The sequence below is a fragment of the Crotalus tigris genome, unplaced genomic scaffold (genome assembly GCF_016545835.1).
Source record: "Crotalus tigris isolate CLP2741 ecotype Arizona unplaced genomic scaffold, ASM1654583v1 scf7180000024460.1087499, whole genome shotgun sequence".
Classification (NCBI taxonomy): domain Eukaryota; kingdom Metazoa; phylum Chordata; class Lepidosauria; order Squamata; family Viperidae; genus Crotalus; species Crotalus tigris.
The window spans coordinates 104,741-123,974 of NW_024100630.1; the positions used below are offsets into that span (position 1 = coordinate 104,741).

At 42.0% G+C, this 19,234-nt stretch overlaps 1 protein-coding gene across 1 annotated transcript in view; it reads right to left on the reverse strand.

The window, feature by feature from the left end:
• LOC120303090 (patr class I histocompatibility antigen, B-1 alpha chain-like) overlaps positions 1 to 19,234 on the reverse strand; it is a 50,949-nt gene that overhangs the window by 27,956 nt on the left and 3,759 nt on the right. Inside the window, exons 3-6 of the mRNA XM_039332256.1 lie at positions 18,282 to 18,581; positions 17,883 to 18,167; positions 16,930 to 17,010; positions 16,729 to 16,764 (exon numbers count right to left, since the gene is read on the reverse strand). Of these exons, the coding sequence (XP_039188190.1) occupies positions 16,729 to 16,764; positions 16,930 to 17,010; positions 17,883 to 18,167; positions 18,282 to 18,581 (702 nt within the window). The remainder of the gene's footprint in view (positions 1 to 16,728; positions 16,765 to 16,929; positions 17,011 to 17,882; positions 18,168 to 18,281; positions 18,582 to 19,234) is intronic.

Consider the following 19,234-nt stretch of genomic DNA (forward strand, 5'->3'; position numbering starts at 1 on the left):
GGGGGGCTTAGCCCCCCACGAGGTTTAGCTGCTTCTCCTTGCATTGCAGATCCTCTCTATAATGCAGTATCTATCTAATAGATACTGTGACCAAACACTCAGGGAGCGGGAGAGAGTGAGAGTCAAAGAATATTGGTGTGGATGTAATCCTTTAAGTGCTGTGCACAACAAAAAAGGTAAACCATCCCACCAATAATTGTGGCTTATTGTGCAGAGGTGAGACTTTTGAGAAAGAGAAGCTGGAAAAAAGGTTCTTGGGCTGGAAAATCCCCAGAAGCTTAGACTGCCAGGCAGGGTTGTTCCTGGGGCTGCCCCTGGAGACTGTCTAGAGCAGTGTTTCCCAAACTTGACAATGTTAAGGCATGTGGACTTCAACTCCCAGAATTCCACAGCCAGCGTTGCTGGCTGTGGAATTCTGGGAGTTGAAGTCCTCATGCCTTAACATTGTCAAGTTTGGGAAACACTGCTCTAGAGGTATCAGGTGCCCAAAAAGGCTTGTCCCCCTACCTTCCTGGAAGCATTGGGGGGGGGGGGAATGGCAGGTGTACAAACCAGCAAGCCCAGAAGGGGGGAGATCTTAAGGCAGAGGGAAGGAAAAGTCCTCCAAGTGTGGTTTTGAGTGTGTGTGTGTGTGTGTGTGTGTGTGTGTGTGTGTGTGTGATTGCCTTCCAAAGCCCTTCACAGCACAGCTCCGTGTTCCAAATGAAGCGGAGCTTCATCTTATCTTATCCTGGATCAACCTGGTCTACAGGAACCCTCAATAAACTCTGGATGTCCTGCTTATGGAAGGATGCTATGGGGAGGAGAGAGGCCCAGGGTGGGACTTTCCTAACCCCCTGGAAGAAGCCCCTCCTCTTGTGCCCCTCCCCACTCTAGTTAACCTCCATGAAGCTGCTAACCATGGCTGTTCTCAGCTTTGGTGAGGAACACCTGTGCCGTCTCTCTCCATCTGTTGCCCTCTCATTTCTCTTTAAGAGCCTCCCTTGGCGGTTTCAGGCTCTGAGGTTGGTGCAGCAGCAACAGATGTGAAATTGCGCAGGTGTGTAAGTCAAGGAGCAAAGAAGTACAGTGCCCCAGACAGCGCATGAAGCAAAGGACATGAAGATGGCACCCCCAACCCCTCCCCATTCCTGGGAAAGTAAATTAACTAAAGACAAAAAAATTATGGTTCCTGATACTAGGACCTTTACATTTCTTGGGGCTCTTTCAACCTCCAAATACAGGGATTGCTGGGGGGGAGGGGCAGAGAGATCTATTCCTGGATGGTGGCAAAATCTCAGGGCAGCACCATGGAGAACATCCTTCTTGGGGGTCCTGGAGAATATCTGCCAGAGAGAAAGAAAGCAGCCAATCTCCTGGCTGAACCAATGAATCCTGTCACCTGATCATTGTCTGCAGGGAGCGGGGGAAGAGGGTGTGGTGGGTAAGGGGTGGCTTTCCATGAGGGGCTAAACCCAAGGGGTGAAGCAGGATGGAAACCCAAGCCAGTGTCCCAGTATTTGAGGGGCTGTCGCAAAGAAGACGGGATCAACCTCTTTTCCAAAGCCCCTGAGGGCAGGACAAGAAACAATGGATGGAAACTAATCAAGGAGAGAAGCAACCTAGAACTAAAGAGAAACTTCCTGACAGAACAGTTAACCAGTGGAACAACCTGCCTCCAGAAGCGGTGAATGCTCCAACCCTGGAAGTTTTTAAGAAGAGACTGGACAGCCATTTGTCCGAAATGGTGTAGGATTTCCTGCCTGAGCAAGGGGATGGACTAGATAACCTCCAAGGTCCCTTCCAACTCTGTTATTCTGTGTTCTATGTTTTATGAATAAAAATAGTCTGTCTGAATATAAAGGAATTAAGTGTTTTTACTTTAATTAAATTGTCTTTTTTTAAATTCCAAATAATACATAGAGAAACAGAGGAAGAAACACTTGGTGATCTAAATATACTGACTTGGAAAGTTATTTGGCAAAGGAAGAAAGCTAGAGTAAGACTGAAGAAAATAGAGGTCCTGACTAATTGGATGAGGTATGATACTATCTAAGGGATTTGAATATGAATAAAAAAATAGACAATTGATAGAGATAAAAAGACCACTACAAACTAGAAGGATGTGATTTGTAACGAGGACAACATAATTTTTTATAAGATGGGAAATATGAAAATACTAAGTGGGTCGGTATGAAGGAAACTTTTAGTTACCCAAATGTAATTAACTATGAGAAAAATGATAATCGATAACATTATTTTGAATATTGAAGGGAAATTAAAATAGAACAAGAAGAAAAAAAAACAGGATACATATTGAATAAGGGAACTTTGATTGCAAATACATCTGAGATATGTTTTGGCTAAGAGAAGATATTATAAATTGATATTATGTATAATATTAGGAAAATGGGATGAAGATGTTTATATTTAATGGCATGGGTATTAATAGTAGTAAGAATTGTATTTGCCTAGTGTGGAAAAATGATATTTTTTTTGTAAAAAAAAAATTTATTTTCAGTTTTACAATACATTACATTCATAAAAATACTTCAGATAAAGAATAAAGCAAATTGATACACACAACCTTCGGTATTGCTCACCCATTTCCCCCCAAACCGCATCCACCCTCTAACCTACTTCTCTCTTTCCCTCTTCTTTCTCTTCCTCACTCTCCCCTTCTCCTCCTCCTCCTCACCCTTCCTACTTGCTTCTCCCCTTCTTCCTATCTTCTCGCTCCAGATGCGGTTCAGGGGAAATGCCCGAGCAATTCCTCTCTCCAGATTAAAACATCAATATTATATACAATAAAACTATTTCTACTTATCTGAGCTACTTAAACTTGAACCCATCTTCCCCCCACCCCCCTCCCCCCCGACTTCCAGAGCCAAGTACAGGGTTGTACAAACATATTAAACATAATCTATTTAAGTTTACTAATTATACAATAACCAAAATCATACTAACCCTTAACTCTCTTCAAACTTTAACATCATAAGTTTATAAACAAATTCATTACTCATAAAATAAGTGAAACTTTATAGTTCCATACTTCTTCTGAACATATTCTATCCATCTTCTCCATACATTAAAATATCTCTCTTGTGAATGGTCCTTTAAATAAGCAGAAATTTTAGCCATTTCTGCTAAATTAGAAACCTTAAATACCGTAACTGCCGGCGTATAAGACGACTTCCGCGAGCGCTGAAATCGGCACCAAAGACGGGGGTCGTCTTATACGCCGAGTCGTCTTATACGCCGGAAATACTGGTAGTTTCTGGCGTATAAGACGACGTTCTAGGAATGCGGCCTGGCTATAAAGACGGGGGTCGTCTTATACGCCAGGTCGCCTAATACAGCGGCATATACGGTACCCATTCTTCTAAAGAAGGCAGAGAATCCTTCTTCCAATATTGACCCACCAATAATCTTGCTGCTATTATTAAATTCAACATTAAGATAGTTTCTTTAGCATCAAAATCCACAAAAATACCCAAAAGAAACAACTGGGGAGTAAACTTAATCTTCCTTTTAAAAACCTTTTGAATGTTCCACCAAATCATAATCCAGAAGGCTTTAATATTTTTACAAGTCCACCAAACATGAAAATAGGTTGCATCCAAGCAACCACATCTCCAACATTTAGGTTGCAGGTTCGGGTACATACAAGACAACTTTTTAGAATCCAGATGCCATCTATAAAACATTTTATAAAAATTTTCCCTCAAGTTTTGAGCCTGTGTAAATTTAACATTTCTAAGCCAAATTACCTCCCATAAATCCAATGAAATCGGTTCCTGAATATTCTGGGCCCATTTAATCATACAATCTTTTACTAACTCTGTTTCCGAGTCCAGTTTTATTAACTCATTGTAAATTCTTTTGATATGGGCATATTTCTGATCCTTAATCTGAATTACCAAATGTTCATCTACTAAAGTAATTCCCACTTTCTTATCTAAAGTCCACCTCTGCACTATTTGCAAATATTGAAACCACGATTGTAAAATATTTTCTTGCCTTAACACATCTGAAGACTTTAGTTGCCAATCAGTACCCGATCAAATAAGTAACTCTTTGTACAAAATATTATCAAAATTCATCCTCTTAGAAACCCCCTGAATTGCTTCTCCAGGAATCCCCCAAATAGGTATTTTATAATTTAACTTATAATAATATTTCTTCCAAACTCGAAGTAGAGCATTTCTTAAAATGTGTGACTTAAAGACCCAAACTACTTTCTTATCAAAAATTAAGTATGCATGCCAACCATATAATAAATCCCACCCTTCAAGAACAAGAATATTTTTATTTGTTAAATTAAGCCAGTCACTTACTAATAATTTCAAATTAGGTGCTTTAAATCCACCTCTTTCTCAAGCATCTTGTAAAATCTTAAACTTTACCCTTGATTTCTTCCCACCCCAAATAAATTTATTGATACCCTTCTGCCACTCATCCAAATTAGCATCCTTCTTTAAAATAGGTATCATCTGAAACAAAAAAAGAAACTTTGGTAGAACATTCATCTTTACTACTGAAATTCTCCCCAGTAACGATAGTTGCAGTTTTTGCCAATCATTTAAGTCTTTTTGTACTTTAACCCATAAGCATTCATAATTGTTCTTATACAATTTCCCATTAGATGTTGTAATATATACTCCTAAATACTTAACCTTATTAACTACTTCATAACCTGTTGCTTCAGCTATAAAATCTTTTCCCTTCATAGACATATTTTTCAATAATATTTTAGTTTTATTCTTATTCACCTTAAAACCAGAGACCTGTCCATACTGTGCTAAAATTTCAACCAAATCTTTGACCGAATCTGTTGGATGGGATAACGTCACAACCAAATCATCAGCAAAAGCTCTCAGCCTGTAATCAATCTTACTTATTTTTATTCCTTTTAATCTAGATGAATCTCAAATTTTAATAAGTAAAATCTCCATTGTTAATACAAACAACAAGGCGGATAAAGGACAACCCTGTTTTGTACCTTTTCCTATTTTAAATACGTCTGTTAATCCCAATTGTGCCGATTGTTGCTGGTATATGGCCTTGAGAGCATACAAAAAATTATCTCCAAAATTCATTTCCTCTACGACTTTCAATAAAGATTTCCAATCTAATTGATCAAAAGCTTTCTCAGCATCTATAAATATTAAAGCAGCAGGGATTTAGTTGCTCTTATCCAAACACTCTATTAAATTAACAATTTGTCTTACATTATTTTTCATATATCTTCCCATTATAAATCCAGATTGGTCAGTATGAATCAATTGTTTCAAAACCTGCATTAATCTATTTGCCAATATCTTTGCAAAAATCTTGTAATCTGTATTTGAAAGAGATATAGGCCTGTAATTTCTAGGTTGGGACAAATCCTGGTCTTCCTTTGGAATCAATGATATGAAGGCCGTTCTCCAAGATAGAGGTAACTCTGCTCCGGATAAGATATCATTAAAAAGTTCCTTTAATGGTTCTATCATTTCTTCAGATAGCATCTTATAATAAATTGCTGTTAACCCATCAGTACCTGGTGGAAAAATGATTATTATTGGAAGAAAAGAGAACCAGAGAAATATTGGATGGTGTAGTATTGGTATTTTGAGTGAAAGTTAGTATGTATCACTGAATGACAAAGGAACTCTCACACCTCATTGTTTATTAAGTATTTACAAGTGTAAAACTAGAAATTAATAAAATATTCCTCCCCCCAAAAAACAGTCTGTCAATACATATAATAAAATATGTTACTGGCTATGCAAGGTCAATCATATCAATAGATTACAGGCTGTGCAAGATAATCACATGAATAGATGCAAAATATACTCACCCTCAGGGTCATTTTGTTCTAAATAAGAAGCAATACATAAATACATGGATGAAAACGCTTCATTATTATACATACAGACCAAGAGATGCAAAATATACTCAGGACCATCTTGGTCTAAATAAAAAGCAATACATAAATACATGAACAAAAACGATTCATCAATATATACATACACATAGATACAAGACATACTCACCCTCAGGGCCATCTTGTTCTAAGTAAGAAGCAATACATCAGTACATATAATAAAATACATTGCACAGGTCAGACCCACTGTGTATATTGAAATTCAACATAATATGTACACAAGCAATAGAACAAAATCAAACTAGATTTTAAAAGAGCTGATTTCAACAAACTTAAGAGCTTGGGAAAGATTCCATGGATGAAAATCTTAAAGGGAAAAATAAGAACCTTGGGAAACTCTGAAAAATGTGATTATAAAAGCCCAGGTCAACATAACACCACTGAAAAAAAGAGAAATTAGAAATAAGAAATTAAAGAAGAAGGCCATATGGTTGCATAAAGAATTCTCTGATAAGCTGAAAGACAAAAACAATAAGAATAAAAAGGAAAGAGCAAGCATAATTAAGGCAGAATACCAGCATATAGCCAGAATCTGTGAACATGAATCCAGGAAAGCTGAGGCTTAGAATGAACTAAGACTTGCAACTATCAAAAAAAGGGAAAAAACAGATCATGCCAAAAAAATCTTATTTCGTTCTCTGTGGGCACACGCACTGTCACCCCAGCCCCAAGCCTTCAACTGGGTTTTATAAAACCTTTTCACTTTAGGCCTCCACTGCCGTGTGCAAAAAAAAAAAAAAAGGGTTCAATCAATCAATCAATTTCTCACGGGGGGGGGGGAGATCTTGCAAAGTTGGAATTGATTGATTGAACTTTTAATCTCACCCAGTCTGCCATTACCAGCGCAGCCATGCCCAGCCAATGGGCCACGCCTAGCCAATGGGCCATGCCCAGCCAATGGGCCACACCCACTCAATTGACCACACCCACCCGGCATCCGACCATACATAAGTGGGTTTTGGGTTGCAGTTTGGGCACTCGGTCTCTAAAAGGTTCGCTATCACTACTCTATACAGTTAGTAAAAACAACACCAGGAGCTGACTGTGGCTCAGATCATCAGCTTCTCGTTGCAAAATTTAGGCTTAAATGGAAGAAAGTAGGGAAAAACACTAGGCCACTCAGGTATGAACTAAATCATATCCCTGATGAATATACCAGAAGTGGTGGTTTTCCCCAACCCTCTGACAAAGTCCCCCCAAGATCTGGTCCCCCCCAGACATTTTCCAAGAAGTTGTTCAAACGTACAGTTGCTATTCTTGGAAGCTCTGGAGGTGAACATCTGCAGTTTCTCTCCGTCTGGTGCACCTTTTGTTGCTGTTCAGGAGCCTCACTTGGTGGTTTCACCATCTGGGGTTGCTGAACCACCAAGAGCCGCTGGGAAAAGGAAAGAAGGGGGCCCAAAGCACCGAGTGCTTGAAGCAAAAGACACAAGGACACCCCGCTTTGCATTCACTCTGCAGAGAAAGTTCATTTTCTTCCCATTCCCACTTAGTTGCATATGCCGATAGCCATCCAGTAGGTCTACTTAGGGAGACCTGGTCCCTTCTGGTTAGGAAGGATCCCTCGGAACATCTGATGGGTGAGTGTGAAGATCACTCCGCCTCTTTGGTTAATAAAGTTGCTCAGACACTTAATGCGACCTTGACTATGACTGAATAGGACGGGCCAAGGTGCCTGTGGCACTGTCTGTTGGTGTGATCTGGATGAACTTGAGCTGGTGACTCTTGAGGAAGTGGACATGGCTCTCTGTGTGGTCACCTTGACCACCTGTTTACTCCCCTAACAGATATCCCCTATGGCAGTGATGGCGAACCTTTTAGAGACCGAGTGCCGAAACTGCAACCCAAAACCTACTTATGTATCGTTGGGTGCTGGGTGGGCATGGCCCATTGGGTGGGCGTGGCTTCAGTGGTAACGGCAGACTGGGTGGACTAAAAAGTTCAATCAATCAATTCCAACTTTGCGAGATCTTTTTTTTTTCTGCGAGAAGTTGAAATTGATTGATTGATTGAACCTTTTTTTTTGTACATGGCGGCGGAGGCCTAAAGCAAGAAGGTTTTATAAAACCCAGCTGAAGGCCTAGGATTGGGGCAATGGCGTGCATGCCCACAGAGAGAGCTCTGCGTGCCACCTGTGGCACACGTGACATAGGCTCGCCACCACGGCCCTATGATATCTTATCCTTGTTATATCAGGCAGACCTTAAATTGTTCCAAATAGTCTATCAAGATTTCTCTATGACAGAAAAAATAAATGTTCTTCCATTGTTGTGTTAAAACATGATAAACAACCTCGCATTGGGCACCTCTTTATATGGCCCTGAAAAACCCACAACTTTTTGCTTATAAACAGTTTGTTTTACTAACATAGTATGTATTTATTCTTTTTGCCTGACTCTTCTCTCTGTCACCACTCAGGGTCAATTCCTTTTGTGAAAGTTTTCTTATAGTAGTACTTTCAACAGTACAAAGACGGCCAGGGAAATGGGCCCCTTTGTCACTCAACAGGAATGTGATTACCAGCTGATCAGATATTTAGGAGCTGAGGACTTGGTGGCACAAGAAAACAACAGCCAACAACTTAATAGCCTGCCATCAACACCCCAACCAACCAATAAAAAAATCACACACAACCAGGCACCCCATAAATACCTTGCGTAGAATAGCACATAATCCTGTAGAGAGAAATTCTCTAAAAATGGGCTCCAGTACGAGTCTGAAGAATAGATATCTAGTCTCGGTGTATACTGGGACATGTATATTTGTATATTTGTCTTCATTTGTATTTTAAACATTTTATATGTACGGGAGAGGAGAGTGAGGGTTTGGTAGTGAATGCAACATTATATATGTTATTACATACATACATACATACATATATGTAGGTCTTTGGTTATTCGGGTTTTCTCCCCCGTAAAATTGGAAGTGTCTTGGCGATGTTTCGACGAAGTCTCATTCGTCATCTTCACCAGCCTGAAGATGACGAATGAGACTTCATCGAAACGTCGCCAAGACACTTCCAATTTTACGCGGGAGAAAACCCGAATAACCAAAGACTTACATACAAACACCCACGAAAACCTCAGAAAACAAACATATATATATATATATATATATGTTTTCTGAGGTTTTCGCGGGTGTTTGTATGTAGGTCTTTGGTTGTTCGGGTTTTCTCCCGCGTAAAATTGGAAGTGTCTTGGCGACGTTTCGACGAAGTCCCATTCGTCATCTTCAGGCTGGTGTTTTCAGCTTTGTGCTTCGAGCAGCACGAAGCCGAAGCACGAAGCTGAAAACACCAGCTGAAGATGACGAATGGGACTTCGTCGAAATGTCGCCAAGACACTTCCAATTTTACGCGGGAGAAAACCCGAACAACCAAAGACCTACATATATACATACACACACACACACACACACACACACACACATACATACACATACACATACATACATACATACATACATACATACATATTGTCAAAATAATGATCACCAAGAGAATATTTATCCAAAAATAGAATTTAATCCACCAAACTTTCGTCAAATACATTTGACATCGTCAGGGTTAAAAGTCAAACGCCGGGGGAAGTCTTATATACAGTTGTTTAATGCCTGTTTCCGACTCCTGGAGCGTGTTACAGCTAACAGAGTAACGTATGACAGAATGCAAATTAGCAATGGAAAGAGGATAGGTGCTGGTGTGGGGAGTGTGCTTGGGACTCAATTCGATCAGCTGGTGCCGATGACACACTCCAGGAGCCGGAGTGTGTCATCTCTCTCTCTCTCTCTCTATATATATATATATATATATATCTGACAAAGTGAAAAAGAACCTGTGCCCTAGTGAAAATCATTTTTATGTTATATATATAAAATATATATAAAATACAGCTGGAAGGGACCTTGGAGGTCTTCTAGTCCAGCCCCCTGCTCAAGCAGGATAATCTATACCACCTCAGATAAGTGACTGTGTAGCCTCTTCTTAAGAATCTCCAGTGATGGAGCGCCTACGATTTCTGGAGGCAAGCTGTTCCACTGGTTAATTGTCCTGTCAGGAAGTTTCTCCTTAATTCTAGATTGCTCCTCTCTTTGATCAATTTCCAACCAGTTTTTCTGTCCTTCCCTCTGGTGCTTTGGTGAATAACGTGACTCCATCTTCTTTGTGGCAGCCTCTCAGATGCTGGAATACTGCTATCATGTCTCCCCTATTTCTTCTTTTCTTTAGACTACCCAAACCCAAATCCCGCAGCCGTTCTTCGTATATTTTAGTCTCCAGGCCTTTGATCATCTTAGTTGCTCTTCTCTGAATTTTTTCCAAACTCTCAATATCTTTTTTGTGATACGGTGAACAAAATTGGCTGCAGTATTCCAGGTGTGGTCTTATTAGGGTTTTATAAAGCAGCACTAATACTTTACATGATCTTGATTCTATGCCTGTTTATACAACCCAGGATTGTATTAGCTTTTTTAGCATGCACAAACAGGCCGCACAACCCACCTGGGCTAGCAGCCTTCTTTGTGCCTGCGCAAATGGGCTGCAGACACTCGCCCCACGCAAGCATCATCTAACTGTCCAAATTTTCCCATTTACATACATCATCCCAATATTTTAAGTTATGCATTATAAAAATACTACAATTTTTATCTATCTTATAGTATCTAGATATAACATCCTTTTTAATCAGTTGATATTTCACATATTAATAAAAGTTACATCAACCTGCTATTTTAACATTTCATATATTATAGAACATAGTACATTACTTAAGATTCTTATCCTTCGTTATAAGGGCCCTTTATGTTCAAAATTCTCTGTTCTTTTAGTCATATTCAAACAAATGTTTATTCACGTCCATCTGGTAGGGCGAGTCAAATCTTTCATATTTATGTCTGATCTTCTTCTTTTGCTGGGTAATTTTCCAAGTTGATGTAATCCGCTTACCCAGCAGTTCCTGTATTTTTACAAATGTTGTTGGGAATACTTTCTGTCTCCCAAACTTTGATGGTTCTCCTGATAATTCTATAGTCCGTTCCATTTTTCTTGTTGTATCAGAACATTGTAGATTTTTTCCTGTGTGTCAAATTGTAATTCTTTTCCTTTGTTATTTTATCAATTTGATCATACTCTTCTAATTTGTATTCTGTCTGATTTGTTTGTTCCTTTGTTGTTATTTCCTGGGTGTTTTTTAATTGTAGATTTAGATTGGAAATATGCTTATTTAAATCATCAAAGTTGTTTTGAATTTCATCCTGCTTTGAGTCTATTGTCATTTGTATTTATCCTAACATTACATATATTTCCTCCTGGAAAGTATTTATCTTGCCTTAAAGTATTGCTTCTTGTGGCCCTTGATTTTCCAGGCTAAGTCCTTCAGGAGAAATATTGAATGTGGCATCATGTCATTTTTTGATAAGTATGTGATATCCATGTTGCCTCCCCCCTTCAAATAATCTTTCATCAATGTTTTAATTCAAAAGTCAATTTATCAGTCAATCAAAATTACAGTTCAGTGTGTTCTTTTTTCAGTGCCCCATGTACATGCAAACATTCAAAAATACATTAAAGATCAGTGTAAATATTCAAAAATGCAAATATGGCATAGAGTTTTTGTTTTTCATTTTTTACTTCTATTCTTTGGTGACCAACAATCAATGAGACAGTCAGTGGGAGGGGAAAGCTCCTGTAACAAGTAGCAAACTATGACCCACTGGGATAACAATCTAGCCAATTAGTCCATGCAACACAAGTGCAGTCACTGGAAACCAGTCTATGAAGATGTTATCCATTCAGCCGCGTCCGACTCTTGGCGATTCTATGGGCCAGGTCTTTCCACATCTTCTGATCTTGCATTAATTCTTTGAGTTGTTCTATGCTCTGGCTGGTGTCAGCTTTGACACTGTCCAGCCACCGTGTTCTTTGGCAACCTGGTTTCCTTTTACTGCTAACTCTTCCAAACATAACTGCTTTCTCCAATGAATTCACCAGCATGACATGACCAAAGTAAATGAGATACAGTTTTATGATTTTGTCTTCTGGTGATGTGTCTGGTGTTATGTACTCCAGACCCTATCTATAAGCAGTCGTGACACTCTTAAAGATACACCAGTAACTTGGTACTCAACTGCTTTGAAACTCATTGAATTTGGTACTCAACACACTTTGACCTGAACATTTTGTCCCAGTTCTCTTTGTTTGTTTGATACTCAACACACACAAACTTTTCTGTGTTAAGTACCTTGTGACTCACTACAATATTCCTTATGGGAAAATTTTGTTTGGTATTCATTGTTTTTGGGACTCATCACATCTCCCGGAACATTTTAATGATGATACCAAAGAACAACTGTAATTTCATAGCACACGTGTAAAAATAGAAACTCGATGAAATCTTGGCTTGCAAACAAGCCATAGGACTTAGTAAAGTTTAAGGTGTAGTCAGTAAGAATCCAATAAAGATGCTAATGGCCCAGCTTCCACTGGAATTCTTTGAACGTCCTCCATCTTTTTCTTCCACTGCCTCTGGTCCGGGTCTTGTGTCTATTAGGCAAAAAACAAGAAAACGTTGCAGAGGCCACGGGGGTCTTGAGCTTAGGAGGAAGGTAGGCAAGCAGGAGAAGACAACAGCAGAACGACTGAAGCCAACCACCCAGAACAAATGGCTGCTCTTTTCAGAAAGGCAACAGTCAGCTAACCACTTGTTCCTGATGGGATACATTTCCCTCCCCTTTCAGCCAAACATCCGAGTTAGCAAAGTAGTTTCCAAAATGAGTGAAAGGAAAAACCTTGCAGTCTGTCAGTTTACACACTTTCCCCAACACTAAACACCACACTACACCAACAAGACGTACACACAAGCCATTCCCCCAGCAAACATTTCTTTCATTCAGTTCAATAGCAACAACATGGATGACCCTTAGCTTCCCTACATATTCCAATAATCAAAACCGGGGGGGGGGGAATCTCAGGTCAGAGGAAAACATACTCCTTCTCTCCCGCACTCACTACTTCTTGGTTATGGTTCAGTCATGCAACCTTTCATAGCCCTATTGCAGAATGCGGATCTCACTGGTCCTCCTTGCAATTCAGGGTTTTCTGGTCGTCACCCATGAGAGCTGGCAGAGATCTGAGGGCGGCTGAATCCAGTTTGACACACAGCTTTGATCAATAGGCAAATTTAACAGAAAAGAGTATCACTCACAATACAGTCAACAAAGCACAAAAGAATTTCATGGGTATTCACAAACCATGAAATGAGATGACATTTCATTTCAAATGGCAGGGGGTTGGACTGGAAGACCTCCAAGGTCCCTTCCAGCTCTATTCTGATTGATTGATTGACTGACTGACTGATTTAATTCATGCAACTGTTTGGCTCAAGACCCAAATTGCCTTTACATCCCTCCAGGTCAAGTCACCAGAAAGACACTACCCTTTGGGCAAATAGCCCAATGCATGACTATTTTGGGACTCAGCCATCCAAAACTGTTGGAGAATTTGTACCTTACCCAGTGTGCCCTCACCCAGGTTGATAAAAAACACCAGGCAGGGTGGGTGGGGGTCCCCGCAAAGGCCCCCCCTGCAGCAGAGGTTATCTACATTATAATCAGCCCCTCCTATAGAAGATCACCCCCCTTACTCAGTCACTCGTTTCCTTCCTCACATCATTCCATGTAAGGCAGGGGCCCCCAACTTTGACAAATTTATGACTTGTGGACTTCAACTCCCAGAATTCTGGGTGAGGAATTCTGGGAGTTGAATTCCACAAATCCTAAAGTTGCCAAGGTTGGAGACTCCTGATGTAAGGAACTTCCTTCCTTGCCAGGGCCTTTAGGTTTTCTGAGAATAATTATCTAAGAAGAATCCTAATGGATATCTTATCTACCCTTAGAAGATGTACCTTAACTCAGTTTCCTGGGTAAGCTACTTTTGAAGGTTTGTGGACACTGAGAAGGTTTACAAATCTTAAAGTGAACCAGGAGACATCGTTTCTGAGACTTAATAAAAGTTGTTGTTGTTAATTGCGTGTGTCCGACCCTCACGACCCCATGGACAACGTTCCTCCAGGTCTTCCTGTCCTCTACCATCTTCTGGAGTCCATTTAAGTTCACACCTCCTGCTTCAGTGACTCCATCCAGCCATCTCATTCTCTGTCGTCCCCTTCTTCTATTGCCCTCAATCTTTCCCATCATTAGGCCCTTTTCCAGTGAGTCCTTCCTTCTCATTAGGTGGCCAAAGTATTTGAGTTTCAACTTCAGGATCTGGCCTTCTAAAGAGCAGTCAGGGTTGATCTCTTCTAGGACTGACCGATTTGAACGCCTTGCAGTCCAAGGGACTCGCAGGAGTCTTCTCCAGCACCATAGTTCAAAGGCCTCAATTCTTTGGCGCTCAGCCTTTCTTATGGTCCAACTTTCACATTCATACATTGCAACTGGGAAAACAATGGCCTTGACTATACGTTAATAAAAGTACAAATGCCCAAATAAAGTATTCTAATACCATATCATAAAAATTATCCTAACAATGGAACAGAAAACAGCAGAATGAGGCCGAACCAAGAGCTTCTTCAGGCGTTGTCCCCAAGAGTCATATTTCCCCGGTATACTAGATAGGAATCATGACCGGATAAGCTAATTCCACATTATTGGAAGGCTACATTACAAGAGTTTTGCAAGTCTGAAAGTAAAAATCTCCTGCCATTTTTACAGCGTGAGAAGCAGAAGGGCTGGAAATCCCTTCTGAGCTTCTCACCCTTCCTGTTATGCAGCTGCGGGCTAATCCCTCTCTTATCTGACCCTTCCCAAGGCCACATTGCTTCCCCCAGGTAGTCAAGACAGGAAACACGATCAGATAAAACTAATTCCACATTATTGTAAGGCTACATTAACAGAATCTTGCGAGTCTGAAAGTAAAAAATTTCCTGCGGTGTCTTCCACAACCTAAGAAGCTATGGCCCTTTTCAGCTTCTCAGCCTGCCCGTTATGCAGCTGTGGCTAAGGCCTCATTTATCTGACCCTTCCCCAGGCAGCATTTTTTTCTTCCCTTCTCTTAAGACTTTTCACAGGTGTCATTGCAGGTAATGCTAAAGGTCCTGGAGAGACAAGACCCGAATTCCAACCTTGCTTCAGCCATGGAACCCACTTCCTTGTTTTTCCCAGTGCAAGTCCTGAAGAGCAGTACAACACCCTGTATTCAGGCTGACAAGGGATCCCCAGAAGGCAATCTCGCTTGGATGGGGTGACATGGTGGATTGCAACCCCTCCCTCTGTGAAGTCCAGACTACGTTCCAACACAGGTAGGAGAACACTAAAACATGATTGTTGTGCACCACTTTCATTGAGATGGGCAGCTAAATACATTTCATACATACATACATACACACATACCGAAATAAAACATTTTGTTCCAGTGCCAGAGATTAGATTTTGTTCCCTCTGATAAAAGATATGTGATCCTACAGCCCTGTATCCCCTACTTACCATGGGACACATTTCAAAATACTGTCTGGCGGCTGTAACAGAGAAATAAGCAAAATGAAGATTCAGGACAAAGCGGAGAGTCTCCTTTAGCCAGGCAATGTATCGAAGGGATCATAAGCAACACAAAGTCCTAGGCATCTCCCACATGTATTCCCCTTCAAGGCAGTTTGCTTTTGCCATCAGTCACAACCATCACTATCCTCTAAAACAGGGGTTCTCGGCCTTTTCTTCACCACGTACCCCCTTTGTGTACCTTTTGTGGCCATAGACCATGGCCACGAACTCAAAATTTAAATCATAACATTTCTTCAAGCCTTCGTGGACCTCCTGTGACGACACTGTGGACCTCCCCCCAGGAATCCGCAAACCACAGGTTGAGAACCATTGATTTAAAACAGGGTTTTTTCCAAAATGTGTTCAAATGCAGCCAGGCTTTCTTAGTAGTTTTTCTAGGATACAGCAAGAAAGCCAAACTGATGGCCCTTGTCATTGCTTACGAAAATAACTCGGATCACTAAGGGTGATCTCCAGCAAAAATAAAAAATAAAATAAAATATAAAATAAAATAATAAAATAAAAATAAAATAAATCTGTCAGGACTGTCCTTTTGCTCACCTTGACCCCATCTCCCATGATGTCAGCCTGCTCCAGTATTGCTTTCCCCAAATGAGGCTTTATGGAAAGTTTCAGGGGGATTGTTATATACAGCCTGACAATTAGTTTTATTTATTATCACTTGTCTTATCTCTAGAGCAGGGGTGTCAAACTGCCAGCACCTGGGCTGGTGTCATGCCGAAACCACGCCCACCCCATTGCCGGCAATGGAAAAAAAGTCGTGATATGTTGCGACACATCACATGGTTGATCAATGGAGCCTGACTTTGCTATATGTTTCAGCTCAACTTCTGTGTGTGTCTCCCCGTTTCTCTCTGTGTGTGTTTCTCTGTGTTTTTTTCTCTCTCTGTGTATCTGTTTTTCTCTCTGTGTTGTTTTTCTCTTTCTCTCCCCCTCTCCCTGTTTCTCTCTCTTTCTTTCTCGTTTCTCTCTCACTCTCTCTCTTTTCTGTTTCTCTTTCTCTCCCTGTTTTTCTCTCTTTGTGTGTGCGTTTCTGTTATTGTGAACTGCCAGAGAGATTTGGCTACTGGGCAGTTAAGAAATTCTAACTAATAAATCAATAAATAAACTGACACATGGCAAACTTTCTTCTATGTAGCAAGATCCCATATTTCCCATTGCCCAGAATTCATAAGTCTGCTACAAGCTTCATTTGGGCTAAACTGGACCACTCCCCTTTCTACCCCAAAAGGCAGCCTGTACCAAAATTACATTTCAGGATCACTCACCCGCGATTTCTCCGCCTGCGCCTCCAACAAATATGGCTGCAAGACAGAATCAAGAAGTTAGAGGTTCCCGCTGAAGAGTCCCTTAATTCCTCCCCCACCCCCGGCCTTTGATAGATGGGAAAGGCCAGGTTTAGGGGTATGGCAGCACCTCCCACATGTTTTGTGAATGATGCCTCCGGTGCCCACCCAAGAGTTACTTACCGATGTAGCAAATCACTGCGGCAGCAATGAGGACCACAATGCCTCCAACCGCAACCCCGACTCTGGCCACGAGCCCGTCAACTGTTTTGGAGAAAGGTCAAAATGACTGGAGAAGCTCTGGGATTTCTCTTCCCTTGCATTCCCCAGCCATGGTGAAAGGGCAGCCAAGACTGAGTTAACTAAAAAAATCCTTAATAGTAGGGGCAGAACCTCTGATCCAGGGAGAGGACGGATTTGTCCAAGGAGGAGCTAAAGAGCCATCTTTCTGGGATGGTTTAAGTCAGATGCCTGCACCGAGCACAGGGTGGACTGGATGACCTCAAGGGACACTTCTGGCTCTAGGATTTTGATAGGCTATAAAAATACAGCTGACTTTCCATACTATAAGCCTTCCCTCCCCCACAAACATCTTCTTCCTTGTGGCATCCCACAGGAGTCAACCTTTACATGCCAAACTTTAAACCAGCTGTCCCCAATCTTTCTTGCTCCATGGACCAGCAACAGTAATGGCAGAGGCAATGAGGAGGGGGGGATGGTTTTGCACACTCAACCTAGCTGCAGTGCATGAGCAAATGAGGCTTCATGTGCTCGGCTACAGCTTGCACAGCCCGGTTCCCAACAGGCCATGGACCGGGAGCAGTTTGTAGCCCGTAGGTTGGGGACCCCTGCTTTAAACTTCCTCCTCTTTCAGATGCCTTAATTAACCCACCAGCTCAGGTTTGCATGAAAGGCCTGGCTGGCCGAACACACTGGACCTGAACTTAAGTAAGGGCCTCTCGGAGCTTGACGTGTTAAGCAAATTCAACCCTTGGCCAATTTAAGGTCCTCAGCATAGGTGAACCTGCTAAACGAGGAAACCCCTCACTACATTTATTAGGTTGTATGACCACAGACACCCTAGGGACAACTTTGCTCATGTTCAGCTGGTTTCCCCCCCTGCCCGGTTCTCTCACCAGGTTCCTCCCAGGCCACGATCAGAGGCTCTGTTAGTCCAGCGTGTACCACATAGCAGCGATAATGGTCCCTCTCTCTAGGGTTAACCTTGATGCCCAGACAGGTATGGTAGGTCCCGTCTGAGTTTGGAAGAACACCACTCCAGAAGGTGCCATTCTCCCTGACTTCTCCATCCTTCCTCCAGGTGACGTTCGCTTCTTTGGGATAAAAGCCGTAGACTCGGCAGACGAGGGTCTCCTGGCCCTTGTCCTGGATCCTGCGAGTTACTTTCGCCACCGGGGCCTCTGTAGAGAACACAACCCCAGCATGTTTTAAGACTGCACTTGTGTAGCCCCACAGATTGAACGCTGACCTGACACATCATCAACACCAACTTGGCTCCCTCCTTCCTTCCTCACCTTTCCTCAGCAGGGATTCCTTTCCGTACGTCAGGCACTTCTGGAGCAGCTCTATGCATTTGTTCTCCAAACAGTGATTCCTGCTCTGAGCGATCAAACGCTCACCTTCCCATCTCCTCTTGGTCACCTGAGCGTGAACATCCGATGCGATCCAGGTGAGGGTCTTCTGGTCCAGGCTGATGAAGTCCTTCCCATCATAGCCATACTGATAAACGCCCCCCTTGTGGCCTTTGTCGCTCAGCTCGCAGCGAATCAGGTTCTGCCAACTGTGGAACCCCGTGTCAGCTTTCCTACCGGACACTTGCAGGAAAAAGGAAAACACAGGAACACCTTCGTCCAACAAACTCCAGTTTACTTGAGGTAAAGCGATGACGTTCACACAGACCTTAGCAATCAGGTTCTATGCTTTACAAAGTTTGCGCTGGGAGCAACTGCCTCCCAGCTCTGTTTAAATACACTCCTGTAATTACTACCCTCTTGTAATTACTACCCCACCCTTCCCCAATTAATCCCCAGCCACAAACCCATCACACCTCCGCCTAACAACCTACAACCCTGCCCGCTCGTCTCCCAACCAGCACCCGGCAGCAATTAGAGAAACCTCAACCACCCCTGAGGCTTCTTCTAAAACGGTGAGCTGCTTAGATCTTATGCTGGGTTTCCTCCTCTGTCACCAGGCTCTCCCCCCTTTTTTTGTGTGTCGAGCCCGGGAGGGCTTGACACCCTGCTCAAATCAGGATAAACGTTGGGATATAGGCAGAGTAACCACCTGTACCGTATAACAGGGGTCCCCAACCTATGGGCCGTGGCCCGGTCCTAAGCTGTGGGTCCTTGGTCAGCAGGCCATGCGTATTCGCCCCCCACTCGCACTAGCACCTGTGGACCATTTGCGCATGCGTGAACAGGGCTGCTAGCCGCTGTAGGGTACACAGCCTGTTCTGATCCAAACAAGA